Source organism: Myotis nattereri, assembly GCF_964212035.1.
Source record: "Myotis nattereri genome assembly, chromosome: 14".
NCBI classification, from domain to species: domain Eukaryota; kingdom Metazoa; phylum Chordata; class Mammalia; order Chiroptera; family Vespertilionidae; genus Myotis; species Myotis nattereri.
This window is the reverse complement of record NC_138089.1, coordinates 38,424,676-38,443,038: the sequence shown is the minus strand read 5'-3', so window position 1 is coordinate 38,443,038 and position 18,363 is coordinate 38,424,676. Positions and strand designations below refer to the sequence as shown.

Here is an 18,363-nt window from a genome sequence, read left to right as displayed (position 1 = left end):
TATGAGCACGTGGTACCTACCAGCAAGCCAAGGTCCTGAGTTCAGATTTATTTGTTCATTTACTGATGCTGTTGGTGATTATATTTTATCCCTACCCCCGCCCCCTTTTTTTTTGCACAGCCTGGCATGTAACCTCAGATAGGGTGATGTGGGAAATTGGTACAAGTCACAAACTTCACCTGTTTAAAAAAAACAGGTGATCACTCAGATGTACCAGGAGCTGCTCTCCTAACCAAGATCACATTTTTTTTTCTGGCCTCTTTTGACTTCTAAAATCTATGCCATGGGATGGGTCAGGCCCCAACTCAGGCGTGGCTGGCAGGTGCCCTTCTAAGGAACGTGAGGATCCTGGAAGGAGAGATGGAAGCCACGCGGTTTACACTCCCATCAATTTCCATCTCTGTCCTCTGCATTTCGGAGACGGCCAGGGCTGGCGTAAGCCCTAGGGCCACAGAGAGAGCCAGGGTGGTCCTGAGATTCAATTATCTGCTTTAATCTGAGGCCTTAGTGACTGATGTTGTCGTGAGGAGTCTGGGATTTCGATTTAAAGCCAGGATCTCGATATGCTTTTCCTGCCCTTTGCACATTGTTCCCTCTGGCAGGTGAGGGGAACCTCATCCGGCTTGGTCTCCACTACCCTGGGGCACAGGGCACCGACCTAAGAAAACTGAGAAGCAAGGTCAAGGATGAAAGCAGGGCCCCCAGCCCCACCTCTCCAGTCTCCACTTGCTGGGGATGAACTGAGCAGACGGAAGGATCTGGCCATTGGCAGAGCATTTTGTGGAATTTCAGAATCAAGAGCCAGGGAACCGTGTGGCTGATTTCTGAAGAATCCCATCAAATCTGTGCCATCTTAGTAATCATAACGGGACAAGAAAGGACATTGCACTTGAGCAACCACACAATCAATTCGTCCCAGACCTCTGAGCGGTGCCCTTTTGACAAAGTGTACGTTACTTTTTATCAGAAAATGAGAACTCCAAAATTTATCAGATGCCTGTTTTTGCTCGGTTTTGCTGGAAGCTTGGAGTCATGTGTAAAGCTCACTACTACTAACTGCATTACTGATTCCCAGCGCTATCTTTCCCCGTTAAGTCTCCTTTTCCTTCTATTTTTAACCAGACACGTAGTGATTAATCAGGAGCCTCTTTGAGTACATTTTGGATAGAGATGAAGGATAAAATGTCAGGGAAGGAAGTGAAAAAAAACGTTTTCTGTTTTGGTTTTATTCCCGTGGATCACAGCGGCTGCTTCACCGGGGCTGAATGAGGGAGTAGTGCAGTCTAGTGACTCAGAAAGGGTGATTGAAAAACAAACAAACAAACCCAAACAGCCTTATATTTAGCTTTGGGTTTCATACCTACAAACGTGTCTGGTGTGCTTGGAATTCATTTAAAGCAAAATAGCAAAGCTACCCTGTTTGACTCGGAAGGAGCTAGAAGTGTCTGCTTACTCCATCATTCTCTCATTTGCAAACTGAGTTTTAACCTCAGGAAGGTACGAGGTGGGTCCTCTCTTAAGCCTTTGTAAGCTCCAGGAGGTCAAGTGTTTCAATTTCTAGACAAACAGAGGCAGCTGAGCTGTCCGCCGGGGCTGGTTAATTGAAGTCCCGATCCTGGCCTGGCTTCCTCTCCATGTCCCGTCTCCTGTGATCTGACGGTGCTTGGGTCACCCCTTCCCTCATTCACAGCCTCCTGTGCACTCGGTTTTCCCTGGGTCCCAGTGTTCGGGTTCAGTTTTCAGCATATGAATGGGGGTGGGGGGCACCAACAGTCCCTATCAGGTCAACTAATGAACTACCATCCAGATAGTCAAGAGCTAACTGCAACCTTAGCAACAACCCTATTATTTCATCCCTTCCCCTTTTTCCTGGGCCTTGATGTTCTTCCAAGCCCACGATATGTGAAGCCATTTGGGAAGTTCACTCAAATGCTTGGTGTTTGTAAAAAGCTTCTCATACTGAGAAGCAGAGGCTCTGAATTCTCTCTACACAGAGCTCTTTGTGGCTCAGGTGCGATCCCAGGACTGGGTGCCAGCCCCTCAGGACTCTGTCATGCTGGGGGGCGGGGGGAGGGGGCGGGAAAATGTGTGGAGTAAGATAGGGCTTGGAGCATAAGACCCACAGAAGGCTGCTCTTCTGCTGGGCTAGGAGGCATCTCGGACCCGCTCCTGCTCCTCAGCATACACTCATACTCATGCACTCACTCGCACTTCTGCACTCACACACTCACTCATACACACTCACATACTCATGCACACACGCACACGCACTCACCTGGGATTTTTCAGGCTGCCTTCTGTCAGTAAACCCCTCAAAGGGCAGAGAGGTGGGAGGTGGTCTGTACCCTGCCCTGGCTTGCTTCTCCCCACTGAGTAGGCTGAGCCCTGGCTGAACACTCAGTGGCCTTAGGGCTGGTGTCTCTAAGATAGGGGACCAGCCCAGTCTTCACAGGGGAAACAGCGTTGGACAGACTCTTGAGCCAGGATCACCCCTGAGATGGCGTTGCCTTTCAGCACTTCGCTAGGGTGCGCCTCTTCCTCCTTGGAAATCTTCATTGTTCTCGAGCCCTGACTCTCATTCCTTGGCGTGGGTACCGGAGGGCAGTCAGCATAACGCAGTTGGCAGCTAGAATGACAGCTACTCTAGATTTTTATCCTTGTTCCTTTATGTAGAAGCCAGCTCCCAAGCACCACATCCTACGACTGCCTTAAAAGCCTTGCTCCTAGAGAAACTGTCTGGGGCTGGGTGCAGTTATGAAGGCTGTGCATGCCCACGCCTAAGGAACGCCTCAAATACCATAGGCACTGTGCATTTGCATGTTTACTTCTGAATTTCTGGCAGCCTTAAGGTGTCTTGTTCTAGCAAAAGGAGAATATTATGACACGTTTCTGAGGGATAGGAGTAAAGGGTCATGAGGAAGGGACTCCTTTTACTAGTTTAGACCACACTGCCATATGGCTCTCAGCCTGTTCTGTGGGCAGGGGAACCAGGGCTAGTCGCCAGGCCCTGAATTCTCTGGCCAGGGTTTTGAGAGAGCCATGACTTTGAAAGAGTTGATTTGTGGCTTGTTACACTGTTTGCTCACCATTCCCACCCCACCTTGTTAATGAAAGCTCTTAAAGACCTCTCCTTGCTTTGGGGGCAACAGGTCCTCGCCTGGTGACAGACGCCTCTTGCCTGGAGCCTCAGAGGCAGCTGGGCCCTTTGCTCTCTCAAAGAGCAGCAGCTGTTAGGAGCTGCACCTGATGGGTTCTCCCATTTTGCTCTGCTTGAGAGGAGGTGAGGAAACGCCGGACAAGGCCACTGGGGGAGTAGAGCAGACCCTGAAAGGGGACGCTCTCCCAGGCCACAGCACACAGAGCATCACTACATGCAGTGGGAAGAGATGAGAACTCAGACCCCGTTGGGTGGCTTTTCTTTCAGGCCTCACCTGTGAGGGCCTGCAAGCCTAACGCTGGGGCCAGAGAAGATCGAGCGCACAGGGAGCAGCGACGGGGTGTGGGGCGACCCACAGGCGTCAGATCACAGAAGACTGGACATGAGCAGGGAGCCACGCCAGGATGGGTCAAGAACCAGATGCACATGGGGGAGTGGGGAGATGAGAGAGAGAGAGAGAGAGAGAGAGAGAGAGAGAGAGAGAGAGAGAGAGAGAAGAGGAAGAGCCAGGAAGTTAGAATTTTATGGACTCACCACCTCTTAACTATGGAAGCCTTCTCAGGAAGCCCCGTTTTATTTATAGCTGAGGAAACAGGGGCATTGCCAAGTTCTTTCCCCTCCGCCTAGGGTGAGAAATCTCCAGCTCTGGGAAAATGGTGCCGGTGTGAGAAGCAGACATCACGAGGGACTGGTTTTAACCACTGTTTTAACGCATGTCTCACAACCAGGGGTGGGCGTGACTAAATGTTTCTCCCCGATCCACTTCTCCAATTCTTTTTTAAAAATTCATATACAATAAAAAGAGCAGTAGACCCGGAGTGTGTCCAACAGCTCCAGAGTGTGTGCAGGCCTCACACACCTGCTCGCCTCCCTGAGCCCCCGCTGCCCTGTGAAATGGAGCCCAAAATATCTGCCTGAGGCATCTGAAAAGAGTCCAGTAGGGTTACTAGTATACAGAAGGCTTAATGATATTAACTACTGACTTCCTAAATGTCCAAATAAAGGAGCAGAGGGAACAGCCCGGCTGTCAAGTGGCTATCTCTATGACTCATTTGCCCTCCCTGAACTCAGTACTTTTTTAAAAAATAACTTTTTTATTGATTTCAAAATATATCTCAATATATTTTTAAAGATATTTTTATTTTTATTGACTTCCCTGTGCTTCTTAACGATGAGAGAGAATCATTGATCGGCTGCCTCCTGCACGCCCCCTGCTTGGGACCGAGTTGCAACCCAGGCATGTGCCCTTGACCGGAGTCAAACCAGGGACCCTTCAGTCCGCAGGCTAACGCCTAGACCGTTTCTCCCTCCTCCCACCTCTGGCTCCCCAAACCCCAGTGGGTGATTACCTGTCACCAGCTATTCTGCTGAGGAGGGGCTCCAGCCAGCCCGGGTGGCACTCGCAGTGGGAGTCCATGAAGACCAGCACGTCCCCGGTGGCCCTGGTGGCGCCCAGCATCCGGGCCCTGATGGCACCAAGGCGCTTGCTGCTCCTGAGCAGCCTCACCCGCTCCAGCCTGGCCACGTACTCGCTGAGAGCGGTCTTGAGCTGTCCTGGAACCGACAGGGCCGTGGTCAGTGCAACATCTCACCACTGGACTGGTGCATTTCTCAGTGGTAAATGTTGTGCTGATTTATTCCTTTGTAATTAATTTTTTGGGTAAGTTTGTTAGCTCCAAGTTCACCCCCTAGAGAAGGCTCTCTATTCATGAAGCTGTTGAAATTTCTGAACGTGGACGTCTGAGAACCGGCCCCTCGGTGACGCCCCTCTACTGAGCGATGCTCGTCCTTTTCCCCAACATTCATTCTCTCCTCCACTGTATTAACAGAAACTTGCTTCTGTTCAGAGCACCTAGAAGCTCTTACCTACCAAGACTTCTTGCTGCTAGTAAGTAGCCTTTGGATCCAATTCTGGTAAAAATATACAAATAAGAGGATTCTGGAAAAACTATTGTTTTACCGAATTTTTCTAAACTTAGCTGGTCTCTGCCTTTTCACTCTTTTCCTGCCCAAAATATAAATGTGATGCCCAGAGTAGAGCAGCATCATTGTGATGATGAGGCCAACAGCCACACTCCACATGTGGAGATGGAAAGCAGGAGGAGCTGAGGACAATGGAGGTAGCTCACACGCCCAGGGCCCAGCTCCTTTGCCTCTACACACGAAGGGAGGAGAAAAGTCTCCCCAGTTCATCAGCTGACGGGGGAGGGACCACAGGTGTGCTCTTGAGAGAACTCGGCCCCAGCTGAGGGTTTAAAGCAGTGGTTCTCAACCTTCCTAATGCCGCGACCCTTTAATACAGTTCCTCATGTTGTGATGACCCCCAACCATAAAATTATTTTCGTTGCTACTTCGTAACTGTAATTTTGCTACTGTTATGAATCATAATGTAAATATCTGATATGCAGGATGTATTTTCATTGTTCGCGACCCACAGGTTGAGAACCGCTGGTTTAGAGACTCTGGGCACCTTCATCAGCCAACCCAGCTTAGCCCAGGACCTGCTCTTTCGTCTGCCTACTCTGCAGCTGATGGGACTCAGTAACCCTGGGCACTCCTGAGGCCTCTGGCTAATCTGACTCCCTGCCAGGGCCAGACTGGCTGAACTCCCAGCATGAGGAACTTCGGGAGAACTGAAAGGCACCTGTCCACTCTGTCCTGTCCTCCGTCTTTCCCCTTAGAAAGCGCTTTGCAGACCTCACAAGTGCTTGGCTTCCCTTGGAGCAGTCTGACCTCCCCACAAGGCCAGGACGGGCTCTGTAGGCCATTTAGTTGAGCCAGAAATATAGTCCTCAGGCCCCAGCCAACGACTAGAGCAGTGGTGCTCTCAAAGTCTGGTCCAGAGACCAGCAGTATCGGCATCACCTGGGAGCTTGTTAGAACTACACAGTATTGAGCCCAATAGCAGGCCCAGGAGCTCAGGTGGGCCCGGAAAGCAGTTTTAACAAGCTTGCCAAGCAATTCTTGAGAACCAGTGCCCTGGAAGTCAGGGAGGGGGTTCCTCTGTCTCCATCTTCCTTTAGGTACTCAGCCATGCTGTGGCTGGTCCCCATTCGTGAGTTTCCTGCCAGTGGAAGCATTCGAGCAGAATTTGCAGGTTGGGGCTCTGGGCCTGACTCCGCTGCACTTGGCATAACTCAGCTATGGTCAGTTCTCTTCTCTAGACCCCAGTTTCCTCACCTGAGAAGCGAGTGGGGCGGTGAGGAGGTCAGGGCTCGGGGGAGAGATCCCAGGGGCCCAGGCTGGAACGACCTTCCCGAGACTCTCACCTTGCTCGTCTTCATCACGGTTTCTATCCTGTTCCCCCATTTCTGAACTGGTGGCCTGGGGGGCTCAGAAGTCATGAATTACCTGCACTTGAATTCTCATCTGGAGGTCCGCTTCTGGGAACTTTTCCTAAACAGGTTTCAGACCCTCATGTTTCCATGGGAACCGCCCAGGATTCCCTCCCGCCGGGTGGAGCCTGGAGGAAGCCCACAGCCACCTTGCTGGCTGAGGTCGTCCACGAGGATGACCTCCTTCAGGAAGGCCCTGGGCGCCGTGTCCAGGATGCTGTGCACCGTCCTCAGGAGGGTGGACCAGGCCTCGTCGTGGAAACAGAGGATGACGCTGGCCGTGGGCAGGCTGTCCTCAGGGTGCTGCTGCAGACACCTGCAGGGACAACAACCGGGGACCATGGGAAGAAAGGCCATAGAAAGTGTTCAACATCCTCGAACTCACTTCCCAGGCCCTGGCTGTGGCTGCTCCAACCACATGCTTCGCCTCCCAACTCTACAGCTCTCCCTGAGTTTTCTTAAAATCCCCACACAGAGAGCCCAGGTCGCCCCACAGCAGTGCCGTGTACCACCTCCCAGCCTCCCAGTCCTCGGAGCCCAAGAGCTCCTTTCCAGTGTTTAATCCATGCCTTTCTCAGAAGAGTGGAGCGGTGTTGCCACCATTCTCAGCAGATGACTGTCCTAATCTGTAAAGATGGGAATGAATTGCCGTAGGCAGTTAGACCGACATGAGCAGAGCAAGGACAATGGGCCAGGAACAGAAGGTCACCAGGATGGAAAGTCCCAGGTGCCTAGCGATGGACAGTCAATTGTAGGGTGGACCTCCCCGCAGGGTGACCTTTTCTCCCTATTGATAACATCTAGGCCCCAGTTGTATTTCAGCTCCAGGCCCACATAAGCAACAAAACCAGCATGGCTGACATCAGGACCAGCTGCATTGAATAATGACCCCTGGCCTAGTGCTGACCAATCCATCAGTGGAGACCACAACTCTGAAAGGACACATTTGGAAAGTGGCAGAATAGTCTATTGAGATCTTTGCCAGGGACGTCCCCTAAAATCTCCACCCTTAAAACCCTTAGGACAGAGGACCCAGTGTGCCCTTGCCTTGCCTTGCCTTGCCTTGTCTTGCTTTGCCTTCCCTTCCCTCCCCTTCCCTTCCCTTCCCTTCCCTTCCCTTCCCTTCCCTTCCCTCCCCTCCCCTCCCCTCCCCTCCCCTCCCCTCCCCTCCCCTCCCCTCCCCTCCCCTTCCCTTCCCTTCCCTTCCCTTCCCTTCCCTTCCCTTCCCTTCCCTTCCTTTCCCTTCCCCCTTCCCTTCCCTTCCCTTCCCTTTCCTTCCCTTCCCTTCCTTTCCCTTCCCTTCCCTTCCCTTCCCCCTTTCCTTACCCTCCCCCTCCTGGGTCCAGGCACATTACCTTTAGCTTCCTCAGTCCCAAGCTCCGAGGGCCCTTCCTTTACCTCTGTAACTTCTTTCCTAAGCCTATTTCTTATAGGAATTACTTTGTCTGCACCTGTAATTTACCCAGTAAATGTTTTCTTATGGTTTGGGTCTGGACTCTGAGTTCTTTCCTAGCCAGAACCCAAGTATTGAGGTTGCTGCACCAAGGTTTGGTCTTACCCTACCAGTCTAATACCTGGTGCCATTCTCGCCGCCTACAGCAGAAGGATATGTTCCCAATCTTTTAGAGCTGTTGTGAGGCCTACATAGGATGGCGTACATAAGTGTCCTATGAACAGTAATTGTCACCCATTTAAGGGCAGAGACATGTTTCTTTATTTTTGTATTCCTAAAACCTAGCACAGCACCGGGCACATAATAAATGTTTATTATTATTATTATTGAAGAAGGGACAAGGATTAGACATTTATGAATGTCAACAACGTGCCGGACACTGTGCTAGGCCCTTCACTTACTTAACTGCATGTTCACCCTGTAATAAGTCTGTGGCTTGGGCTACTTTACCCCATTTTACAGATGGGAAAACTGAGCCTCGTTAGAAGGCAGTACTCATTAAAGGCCACATTATTGATAGATGGCAAAGCTGGATATTTCCCTTCAGAGCTGTCATGCACTTTCTGCTTTGCTGGCTCATGGCTGGGTAGAAGGGGTGCATGGTGTTACCTCTGCCAGGAGGCTGGTTCCCTCCTTTATCCAGGTGAATAGGAAGCTCTGTACTTGCTTGGCATCGTGTCTGTTGAGATTTTGAGTGAGTCCACAGTATAATAACCTGATACATGGAGCTGGGTATGGCTTGCAATTGTTCACAAAGGGCACTTCCCTAAAATATCTTTCCAAGGGGCTTCTTTCTAGGTTTTAGCTGTTAAAACCACATCTCTCCTCAGAGGGGTATTTGCTTTTGAAAGGGGTTGTCTCAAGGACTCCAAGCTTCCAACATCTAAAGGCACCTGTGATGGTGGACCTGCAGGCAGAATGACAACCAGACTGGCCCTGCCTGAGGGTCTCCAGGCCTCAGGTTCTCTCTGCCAGGTGGGGGTGCATGGTCCCCCTGCTCTATGTGGGCTGCAGCTCTGCTGAGAGAATCAATGAGGCAGTGTGCACATGGGACCATGGAGAGGAGCCACGGAGAAATATGTACTTTCATTGTTAAACAATGGGGCTAGCTACTTTCTTTGTCCTTCAACCAGATAGCTGGTGCATATTTTACTACCTCAGCTTGTACACACACACCCACGTGTCCAAAGGCCCAGTCTGACCTCACTTGTCCATCTTCTGAGTGGCAGCAGGGGAGAGGAAAGATCTAGGGCTTTGGAATCAAATCAGCCTGGCTTTGAATCCTGGCTCTGCTGTCTACACTCCCTAATTAGCCAGCACAAGGATGCTGATACCCTTCTGCAGCCCGGGGGTGCTGCCCGGATTAAAGGGGATCATCCTGGCCCAAGAGAGCTGCTCAGGAAATGTTAGCTTTGTATCCTCACTCTCCCAGATCACGGGCTGTGTTTACGCACAGATGCTTGCCCTCTCTTCATGCGGCTCCAGGATCCCCTGTGAGCTCAGAAAACGCATTTGGATGGTGATTGGAAGAGAGTGAGTCACAGCATTGCACCAGATGGCCTGGCTGTGGCAGCAACACCCCCCGCCTTCCCATTGCCAGGACACAGTAGAAAGGTTTCTGCACGGTTTTCTGAAGCTATTTTGGGGTTACTGACCCCCAGCTCCTAATCAGATCAGCAGAGCACCTCATTCAGGGGACTTCCATATCTCAGTTCTGAGCTCACCATGTAAAGGCCTGGCTGCTTGTCTGTATCCCCCCATGTCCCCCAAGCTCCTTGGGGCCGGCCTGGGTCTTGCTCACCTTCTCACCTTTAATAACTGCTAAATAAATATTTGTTCAGTGAATGAAAGAAGACACCGTTCTTGCTCTCAAGGAGTGTATAGGCTGGTTGCAGATATCAACAGGAGAGTAATACCTTACAATTTCCTACATTCTGAGGAAATGTGCAGCCCATCTTGGGCTGTAGTTGATGTGGCTCATCTTGGGAACACCAACTTCTGAGCCAGGCCTGGGGGACAAGGGCTGGGACCCAGCCTGGAGATGATCCCTTAGAGCAAAGGTAGGGATTTCTTTTTCTGCCAAGGGCCATTTGGATATTGATAACATCATTCTCGGGCCATACAAAATTATCAACTTAAAAATTAGCCTGGTATTTGGTCAAACATTTAATTAACTCACCCCTAAAACCAAATGATTTCGTGAGCCTATACGGCCCACGGGCCTGACGTTCCTACCCCTGCCTTAGAGGGATGGACAAAGGAGCTTACGGATGAGCGAGAAGTGTGGGGAGGGCTGGAGCCTGCAGTTGAGGCTGATGCGGCCAGCCTGGCGTTCCCCACAGTGGAGACAAGTCATGTAAGGGGCACAAAATCCCCTCCTCTGAAGTCTCACAGCCCCTTTCTGAAGGGACTCCGGCTATCCTTGGTCTTGCTCTGATCCCGGCCCCCTGGAAATATGTAAGCAGTTTCTACGACTTTCCAGATAATTCCAGTGTGCCCCCGAGTTTGTGATTTATTTAGCAGCCCCAGGGGCAGAACATAACTGTCTGGTCAGAGAAAGGACAATGATGTGAAGCCCACAGATGCCTGCTTCAACCTTCCTCCATCTTTCCAGCCCACTCCTGGGTCCTATGCCCAAGAATACGATAAGGGCAACTTCTGTTTGGACTTGAATCCTGGCTGAAAACTCATAAACATTTTGTCTGATTTGAGCTATAACCTCATGCAAGGGTGTTACCTCCCTTTTACAGTTGAGGCTCAGAGAGGTTGAGTGATTATACAAAGTCACACAGGAAGGGGTGATGCCAGGACTCAACCCCAGGCCCACTGTTCCATGTGACTTTGATTTAGTCACAATGTGAGTATATAAACCAGGGTAACATGGGCCCAACCATAAACACAAGTTTACGAGTTGATGGAAGCAGGTAGGACATGTATGTTCAAGTACAAAACCCCCGGTAAGCAGGGGGTCTATCTTCCTCTCTGCTTCTCTTCTCCACTTTCCAATCCCAGCACTACTTCCTCCATGGAACTTACCAGAACTCTACTACCTCTCCACTCACTTTCACTCACTTCGTATACCAGTGGTTCCCCAAACTGTCTTGTATCACTTCTAAAAATTCAGATCTCTGGGCTCCAACTCACAACTATGCAGTCTGCAGCGGCTGGGTCTGAAAACCTATGTTTTAAACAAGCCACCTGTGGGACTCTAACACACATGTAGTTTCGGGAACCGGTGATGTAGCCCCTTACTAATCAAAAGTATGGTCTGTGCACCAGCAGTGCTGGTACCAACTGGGAGCGGGATAGAAATGTAGCACCTTGAACCACACCCCTGGCCTGTCAAATTAGACCCTGCGTTCGAACAAGATGCCCGGGTGATTTGCGTGCACCGTACAGTTTGAGAAGCACGTCTCTGTCCAACCTGCTCAGCATCAAGAGTGTCCTAGGTCAGCAGCAGCAGCCTCACCAGGAACTCACAGAAGTCAAATTCCTAGACCCCACCCTAGACCTACTGAGTCGGAAACTGTAGGAGTGGAGGCCAGGAATCTGTTTGGAGGCCACGCCTCTAGTTCTAATGCAGCTCCCGTGTGAGAGCCACTGCCCGGAGGAGAGACCACAAAGCACTTTCTCCATCGGGAGCCTCTTTGATCCAGGACATCAATTGTCCTACGCTGGATGCCCGGACGATCAAAGGAGAGCTAAGCCTGGAAGAGTGCTGAGAGCTGTCAACACCTTTGATAGCAGCATTGAAGGGCGGCGCCTATCTTAGTCCTCAGCCTGCTCCATCCTGGGCCCTTCTTTTTATTTCATCTACATATTCATGCCTGCCCCTGCCCCCAGGACCCTCTCCTCCGCACGCACAGCACAGCCATCCCACTGTGTTTCATCGTGCCCCGTGATGAACCGCCCAGGTGGCTCCCAACTCCTCAGTGATAAACATACTCTGCTGTGTCTCCCTGTGGGACCGGTCGGTGTGAGTGCTCCCCATCTATAAGATGGAAAAACTTGAGATGCTTCCGGCCCGAGTGACTTGCCCAGAAAGTACAACATGGAGATGAAGAGTATGACTTTGGCGTCAGACACACCTGGTCACATAACCTGGCCCCAGTCCCTCCACCTTTCTGTGCCTCAGATTTCACATCCATAAAACAGAGAGGATATTACCTACCTTATAGGTAATAATGACAAGCCATGAACATTAAACAAATGAACACCATTTGGTAGAATCCCTCGCACATAGTACGTGCTCAGTAAATGTTCACTATAGTTTTACCTCTCCTTCCAGAGACTGCCTTTTGATCTTTTACACTGATTTTTTCTGTGTTGGTTCTGCATTATTGGGAACTCTCCTTGTGCCCCGTTTTCATTGACCTCCAGCAATGACCCCTACTGGTACTTAGAAAGGGCCAGGGCCCGTTTGGGCTTGTGGTGCGGGAACTGAAGTCAGCGGAGCTTGTCTGGGTTAGGAGTCAGGATGGGCTTGCAAGAAGCTCTGCGGTTGATGGTGGTTCGTGGCTCACTACAGCAGGGGCAGAGCTGTGGGATGTCTAGTGTTCTGGTTCTGGAGAGAAAGCAGCAGTGCGGGGCCTGCAGATAGTAGGTGCTCAATATACATCTGTTCTTTTATGGGTCTATTTTGGCCTGGTTTTAAAGAGGTGGGAGGAGGGGAGTCCTGTCACCCTGGAGGGAGGGTGTGTGTGTCGGGTGTGTGTGTGGGGGTGTGTGTGTGGGGGGCGGGGGTTGGTTATTGTCTCACCTTACAGAGAATCCCTTATGTGTTCTAGAGGGCTGCTGGGAAGGGGAGGCTCCAGTGCCTGAAGTGCAGCCAAGTCTTGGGCAGCACAGGCTACACGGACCAGCTGCAGCCAGCAGAGGGCGCCTCACACCTCCAGACAGAGCTGGTTGGGGGTGGGGTGGTCCTGCGAGAACCCTGGAAAGCTGGGAGTGATGTGACCAACTGTCCGGGTTTACCTGGGACCTGTAGGGGCTTTCAGTGCTAAAATCAGTAAAGTCCCAGGCAAACTGAAATGAACTGGTTACCTGGCTTGAAGAAGCAACTTCTAAAATGGTGCGCACACACACATGCACACATACATACGTACACATCACACACAACACAAAATGTACCCTTGTTTGCACCACACACATGTACAGCACACACCCGCACACTTCATACCACCAGCATGACACACGCAGCACTTTTATACACACACACAAACCATAAATTTGCCCACACTTGCACCATACACACAACACATCTGTGCACTTCACATCACATGCATAATACACACAGCACATTTGCACATGCACACATATACCTCTCACACAATACATTTGTAACACACACGAAGCAGATGCAATGCACACACTTGCACAATATACACACAAGCACATCATATACTTGGTACAGGCTCACAACATAACATACATGTACACACATAGCACAAAAACACGAAAAACAAACATTGCAAAACATACATGTATGCACGACGCACGTGCACGTCACAACACATAATACATGCATGTATCATAAATGTTGCAACACATATAAATACTAACTCATCCATAACACATACTCACATGATAACATATGGCACAGCTTATCCCTGTGCACATCACAACACATACACAACACACACAGCATCACATATTGTGCTACTCACATGTACTATGCACAACCCATTCAATATACATACAACATAATACACACACAACACATGCACGCACACACAAAGCACACACAACACATGCACAGAGACACACATAATGCACTCACAGATATGCATGTGCACAGCACATTTGCACAATGCAACACACATAGACACACACACACACACACCCTTTTGGTAACCAGAGACCTCTTGTTTGAGACAATGTTTCTTTTCCACAAAATGAGGATACTCATTCTTGCTCTAGGCCAGTGAAAACATGTATGAACAGAATTTTAAAACTATATTCACTCAGCAATCATTTCTTTACTGTGTGCTGGGACCTGTGGGCTCACTGCATGGCAGGGGAAGCAGGCACTGAACAGCCCATTCAGCTTCAGATGTAATGAGTATGATGAGTTAACACTCCAGAGAGCACAAAACTGCAAGGGGCTGGGCCTGGCTGGGCCTGGGAGTTTCCTGAAAAGAGCTTTTAAAGCCAAGACCCGAAGTCATAACAGCAGGGTTGGGATGAGGGGGAGGTGAGTGTGACACCCAGGCACACAGTGTACGGAGGCGTCACTCCCATGTGCTGTCTTGCATTTGCGCAATCCTGAGAGTGAGTGGCCGAGTAGCCAGGCAGAGAGGACCCCATGAGGGATCGAGGAGTTCGTGGTCCTGCTCCCAACGGCTGCTCTACGCGGCTCCTCTCACTAGGAGGGGTGGAGGGGGGCAGGCTTGCTTCCCAGGAAACTCTCTGGGCTCTGGGAAGACCTGTGGCTTATAGGGTAGGGACCTAGATCACCCACACTAACCAGCTGCATTGCTCCCCTCTCTGCAGCCAGCCTGGTGATGGTGGGAAGCGGGGGAGGAAGCAGGCATGTACAAGATGAGCCCATCATCTCTGTGGGCACAGCCAGCATGTCATCTCACTTCGCACCCTGCTCCTAGGGTGCGGTCCCCCTGCCGGGTTAGATGGCATCAGTGCTCCCGGGCACTGGAATCGTCCCTTTATAGTCTAGTGGACCAAGGAGGGTGGCATAGAGTGGCGGTTCAGGCAGACTGGCCTGCTTTGGCACCTGCTGGCTGTGTGACTATGGGGAAGTCACTTGGCCTCCCTGTGCCTTATTTTCCTACCTATACAATAGGCATGATGGTAAGGCTAGCACCCATCCAACAGAGCTATAAGGCCCTTGTAAGTTAATATGTGAAAAGTTCTTAGGTTAAAGCCAGGCACATGGCAAGACCCACCCACGTGTTAGCTGCAATTGCTGTTTTGATCCAAAATAAAATCGAACACGGACAACAATCATAATATCAAAATGGACAGGAGCCACAGTGTGAGAACTGGAAGGTGCCTTGGAGAACATCTGCCCCAGGCCCCTCTGCGTTCTGTGGATAAAGCTGCTTGACCTGCTAATCCAGCGACAGAAGGACTAGAACCCAGGGTGGGGAAGAGACGAGCAAGTATGAGCTGCCCCCTTTCTGCTCTCTAGGAAGGTGGTTCTCACCTGGAGGGCTGGTTAGATAAGATCCCAGCACCCCACCCAGGGTTTCTGACTCAGGGAGGTCTGGGCGGGGTCTGAGGCTGCTTTTCTAACAGGTTCCTGGTGATGCTGCCGCTGCTGGTCCAGGGGCCACCCCTAGGCGCTGCCCTAGGGGCAGTGAGGCCGAGTGCAGAACGCTTGCACCCCGCCTTTGCTGATAGCACCCCAGTACCTGGCAAAGGGCAAGCAGGGGCCTTACTTACAGCGGATGCCGTACCTCGGGCAGCGCCCTCTGCAGGGGGATGCGGGCGCTGAGAGTCTCCTCCAGGCTGAGCGTGGTCAGCGCATCTTCTTCAGATGCCTCCTCGTCCACCTCCTCCGCCCCCCAGTCCTTCTCTGCGGCCTCCTGGTCCAGCCTCCTGCTCGGCTGCTTGATGAACCGGTAGCTGCCACCTCTCCTGCCCTGGCTCTGGTTCCTTCGGACCCTGGGTGAGGCCACGGCCATGAGGAGCTGATCCTCCCGCAGTGAGATCAAGGGCGGCAGGCCCTCCAAGGGCCCGTACTCTTGGTCCTCATCCTCGGACTCCAGCACCCATTCCTGGGATTCCCCAAAGTCCAGGCGGTACCCAGCGTCAGGGCTGTGCTGGGCGGCCTGGGCCGTGACGGCCTGGTGCAGGGCCTGCGGGGGAGGGTGCAGCACAGCCACCATCAGCAGCACGCACCCCAGCATCAGGAAGAGCAGCAGGAACTGCAGTCTGCATGGTCCGTGCCTGCATCGCTTCCTTAGGAGCATGTTGCCGGAACTTGCCAAATGCAACAGGTCATGTTCAAGTTTGCGGTCGCCTCCTGCCCCAGGATCTGTGAGCTTGCAGCAGAACCGGGCTCCTGGTTCCACCTGGAAGTTTCTGGACAATCACTTCACCTGCTCCTTTGATGCCGTCTGCCATGTACCAACAGCGTGTGTAAGGCCAGCTCCCACTTACAGTCTGAAAGCCTCGGGACCCAAGGCCCACCCCGGGTCCTCTCTGCGTGGATTTCCTTTAATTGCCTTCGAAAAGCCCATTCACGGGGACTTCAAATTAAACTGTTTGGCCCCCTTTTCTCCTTGGGAAAAAGCAATGATTCCATTCTGCTCAGGTGTCTAATCCCGTGTGTTTCGTTTCCCCCCTTGCACGAGTGGTCAGGTTGCTACGCGATGTCCGGGGGGGAGCTGGTGAGTCCTCCCTCCAGCAGTGCTGACAGCGGTCGTGCTGGACGCTTCAAGTCAGGTCAGATCAACAGATGAGAAGCCGGCAGGCAGTGCCTGATTTCCTTTCACACATAGCTCCGCGCGCAGCCCGGAGCCCTCTGCCAGACACAGCCCGAGCCAGGCATGCGCCTCGCTCCTGGTCCTAATGCCCTCACTGTTCCCAGGCTCTGCACACCCCATGGAACACAGCTCCAGAGGAACATTAAAGTCGTCACTGCTAGGACCAGACCCAAACAGAAACATGCCAGGGGCACCGATTTGAATCCTGTTCCTAGGAAGACTTCTTGCCCCACCCACAGGGGCAGGAAAGAGTATTCCCTCCTGATTTCAGAAAGGCTGCACATGCAAAGAGCTAGCTGTCCACTTGCACCCTCAGCCTCCCACAGGTGATCTGGGAAGCTAGACCGGACTCTCCCTACCTTCCCAGACACAGCTGTTACCTGTTCCTTCTGAAAATGAGGAAAGCGAGGGGTGGGGGGGTGGGGGGGGGTGTTAGGGGGGATGCTCCCCTGCCCACAAGAGCATCTGAATGCCTAATATGTGCTGGCCACTGAGGGGGAGTGCTATTGGAAGCAGGGTGGCATGCTCCTTCATTTGTAAAACTTCATTCAACCAACAAATATTAATGAGCACCTACCATGTGCCCAGACTGTTCCGGGGACTGGGAGTGCAGCAATGAATAGAACAGACCAAAATGTGTGCCTCCTGGAGCTTATATTCTAGTGGGAGAGACAGATAATTCATTAAAATCTATAGTGGGTTAAATGGTGGTAAGTGCTGAGGAAAAAATCTATGTAGCAGGGAAAGGGCTTGGGAATCATGGGCCAGGGGTTCGAATTTGTTATGGGGTGAGGCTACAACATTAGTAACAAAGAAACAGAATTTCCGGAGGACGAGGCCCAGAAATAAGGATTTTAAAAAGATTCCCAGGTGATTCTAATGTGCAGCGAAGGTTGGGAACCACTGCTTTAGAGTTTGCATCAGCCCTAAAAGAACTCCACCCAGCACATAATCATGGGATGGCAGTTTAAAACTGCCCTAAAGGAAAGGAAATTCCAAAGGTGGTCCCATATGCCAGTCAGGTTCCAGGGGCAGACCTAAAGGACCTGCAGTTAGAAGCCACACTCTAATAAAGCCTCTCACTTACTAGTAGCTTACTCTTTTCCTCTCGGAATCCCATTTTTGATTCCGAGTTTCTGTTGCTATGTCTTTAAGTTAACGAATCTCTTCTTCTGTAGTATCTAATCTGCTATTCTTCCCATCCCATGCATTTTGCATTTTTCATCTCATACACTCTAATTTGATCTCTGGAAGTTCTTTTTGGCTCTTTTTTATATCTCCCATGACTCTACTTAAAATGTGCAGTCTTTTCCCTGCTTTCTCAAGCATAAGGATTGTAATTATAGCAATGGTTTCAATGTCCTTGTCTGCTAATACTATCATCAGTGTCATTTCTTGATCTGTTTCTATTAATTTTTTCCTCATTATGGGTCACTTTTTACTGTTTCTTTGCAAGCCTCCTAATTTTTAATTTGGTGCCAAATGTTGTGAATTTTCTCTTGTTGGATATTTTTGTATTTCTATAAATATTGTTTAGCTTTTTTTCCTGGAAGATAATTTACTCACTTGGACACAGCTTTATTTATTTTTTTATTATTTTTTTAAAATCTTCACCTGAGGCGATTTTTCCATTGATATTTAGAGGGAGTGGAAGGAGAAGGGGGACACACAGAGAGAAACATTGATGTGGGAGAGACACATTGATTGGTTGCCTACCTCATGCACACCAACCAGGGCCAGGAGTCTGCAGCTCAGGTATGTGCCCTTGACCAGAACTGAACCCGAACCCTTCAGTCTGCAGGCCCATGCTCTATCCACTGAGCAAAACCTGGTAGGGCAGCTTGATCTTTTGAGCAGTTTTTAGTTGAGGGCCAATTTTTCCCTCCTACTGAGGCAAGAACCTCCGGAGGACTCTGCCTGATTTCCCATGAGGTTTTCTACTCTGGCTGGTGGGAACACTATTCCCATCCC

General features: G+C 50.9%; 1 protein-coding gene across 1 annotated transcript in view; it reads right to left on the bottom strand.

The window, feature by feature from the left end:
- GALNT15 (polypeptide N-acetylgalactosaminyltransferase 15) overlaps positions 1–16,563 on the bottom strand; it is a 31,177-nt gene extending 14,614 nt beyond the window's left edge. The window contains exons 1-3 of the mRNA XM_081105857.1: positions 15,347–16,563; positions 6,642–6,808; positions 4,507–4,711 (exon numbers count right to left, since the gene is read on the bottom strand). Coding sequence (XP_080961983.1) covers positions 4,507–4,711; positions 6,642–6,808; positions 15,347–15,876 — 902 coding nt within the window. The 5' untranslated portion in view covers positions 15,877–16,563. The remainder of the gene's footprint in view (positions 1–4,506; positions 4,712–6,641; positions 6,809–15,346) is intronic.
- Positions 16,564–18,363: the final 1,800 nt, after the last annotated feature.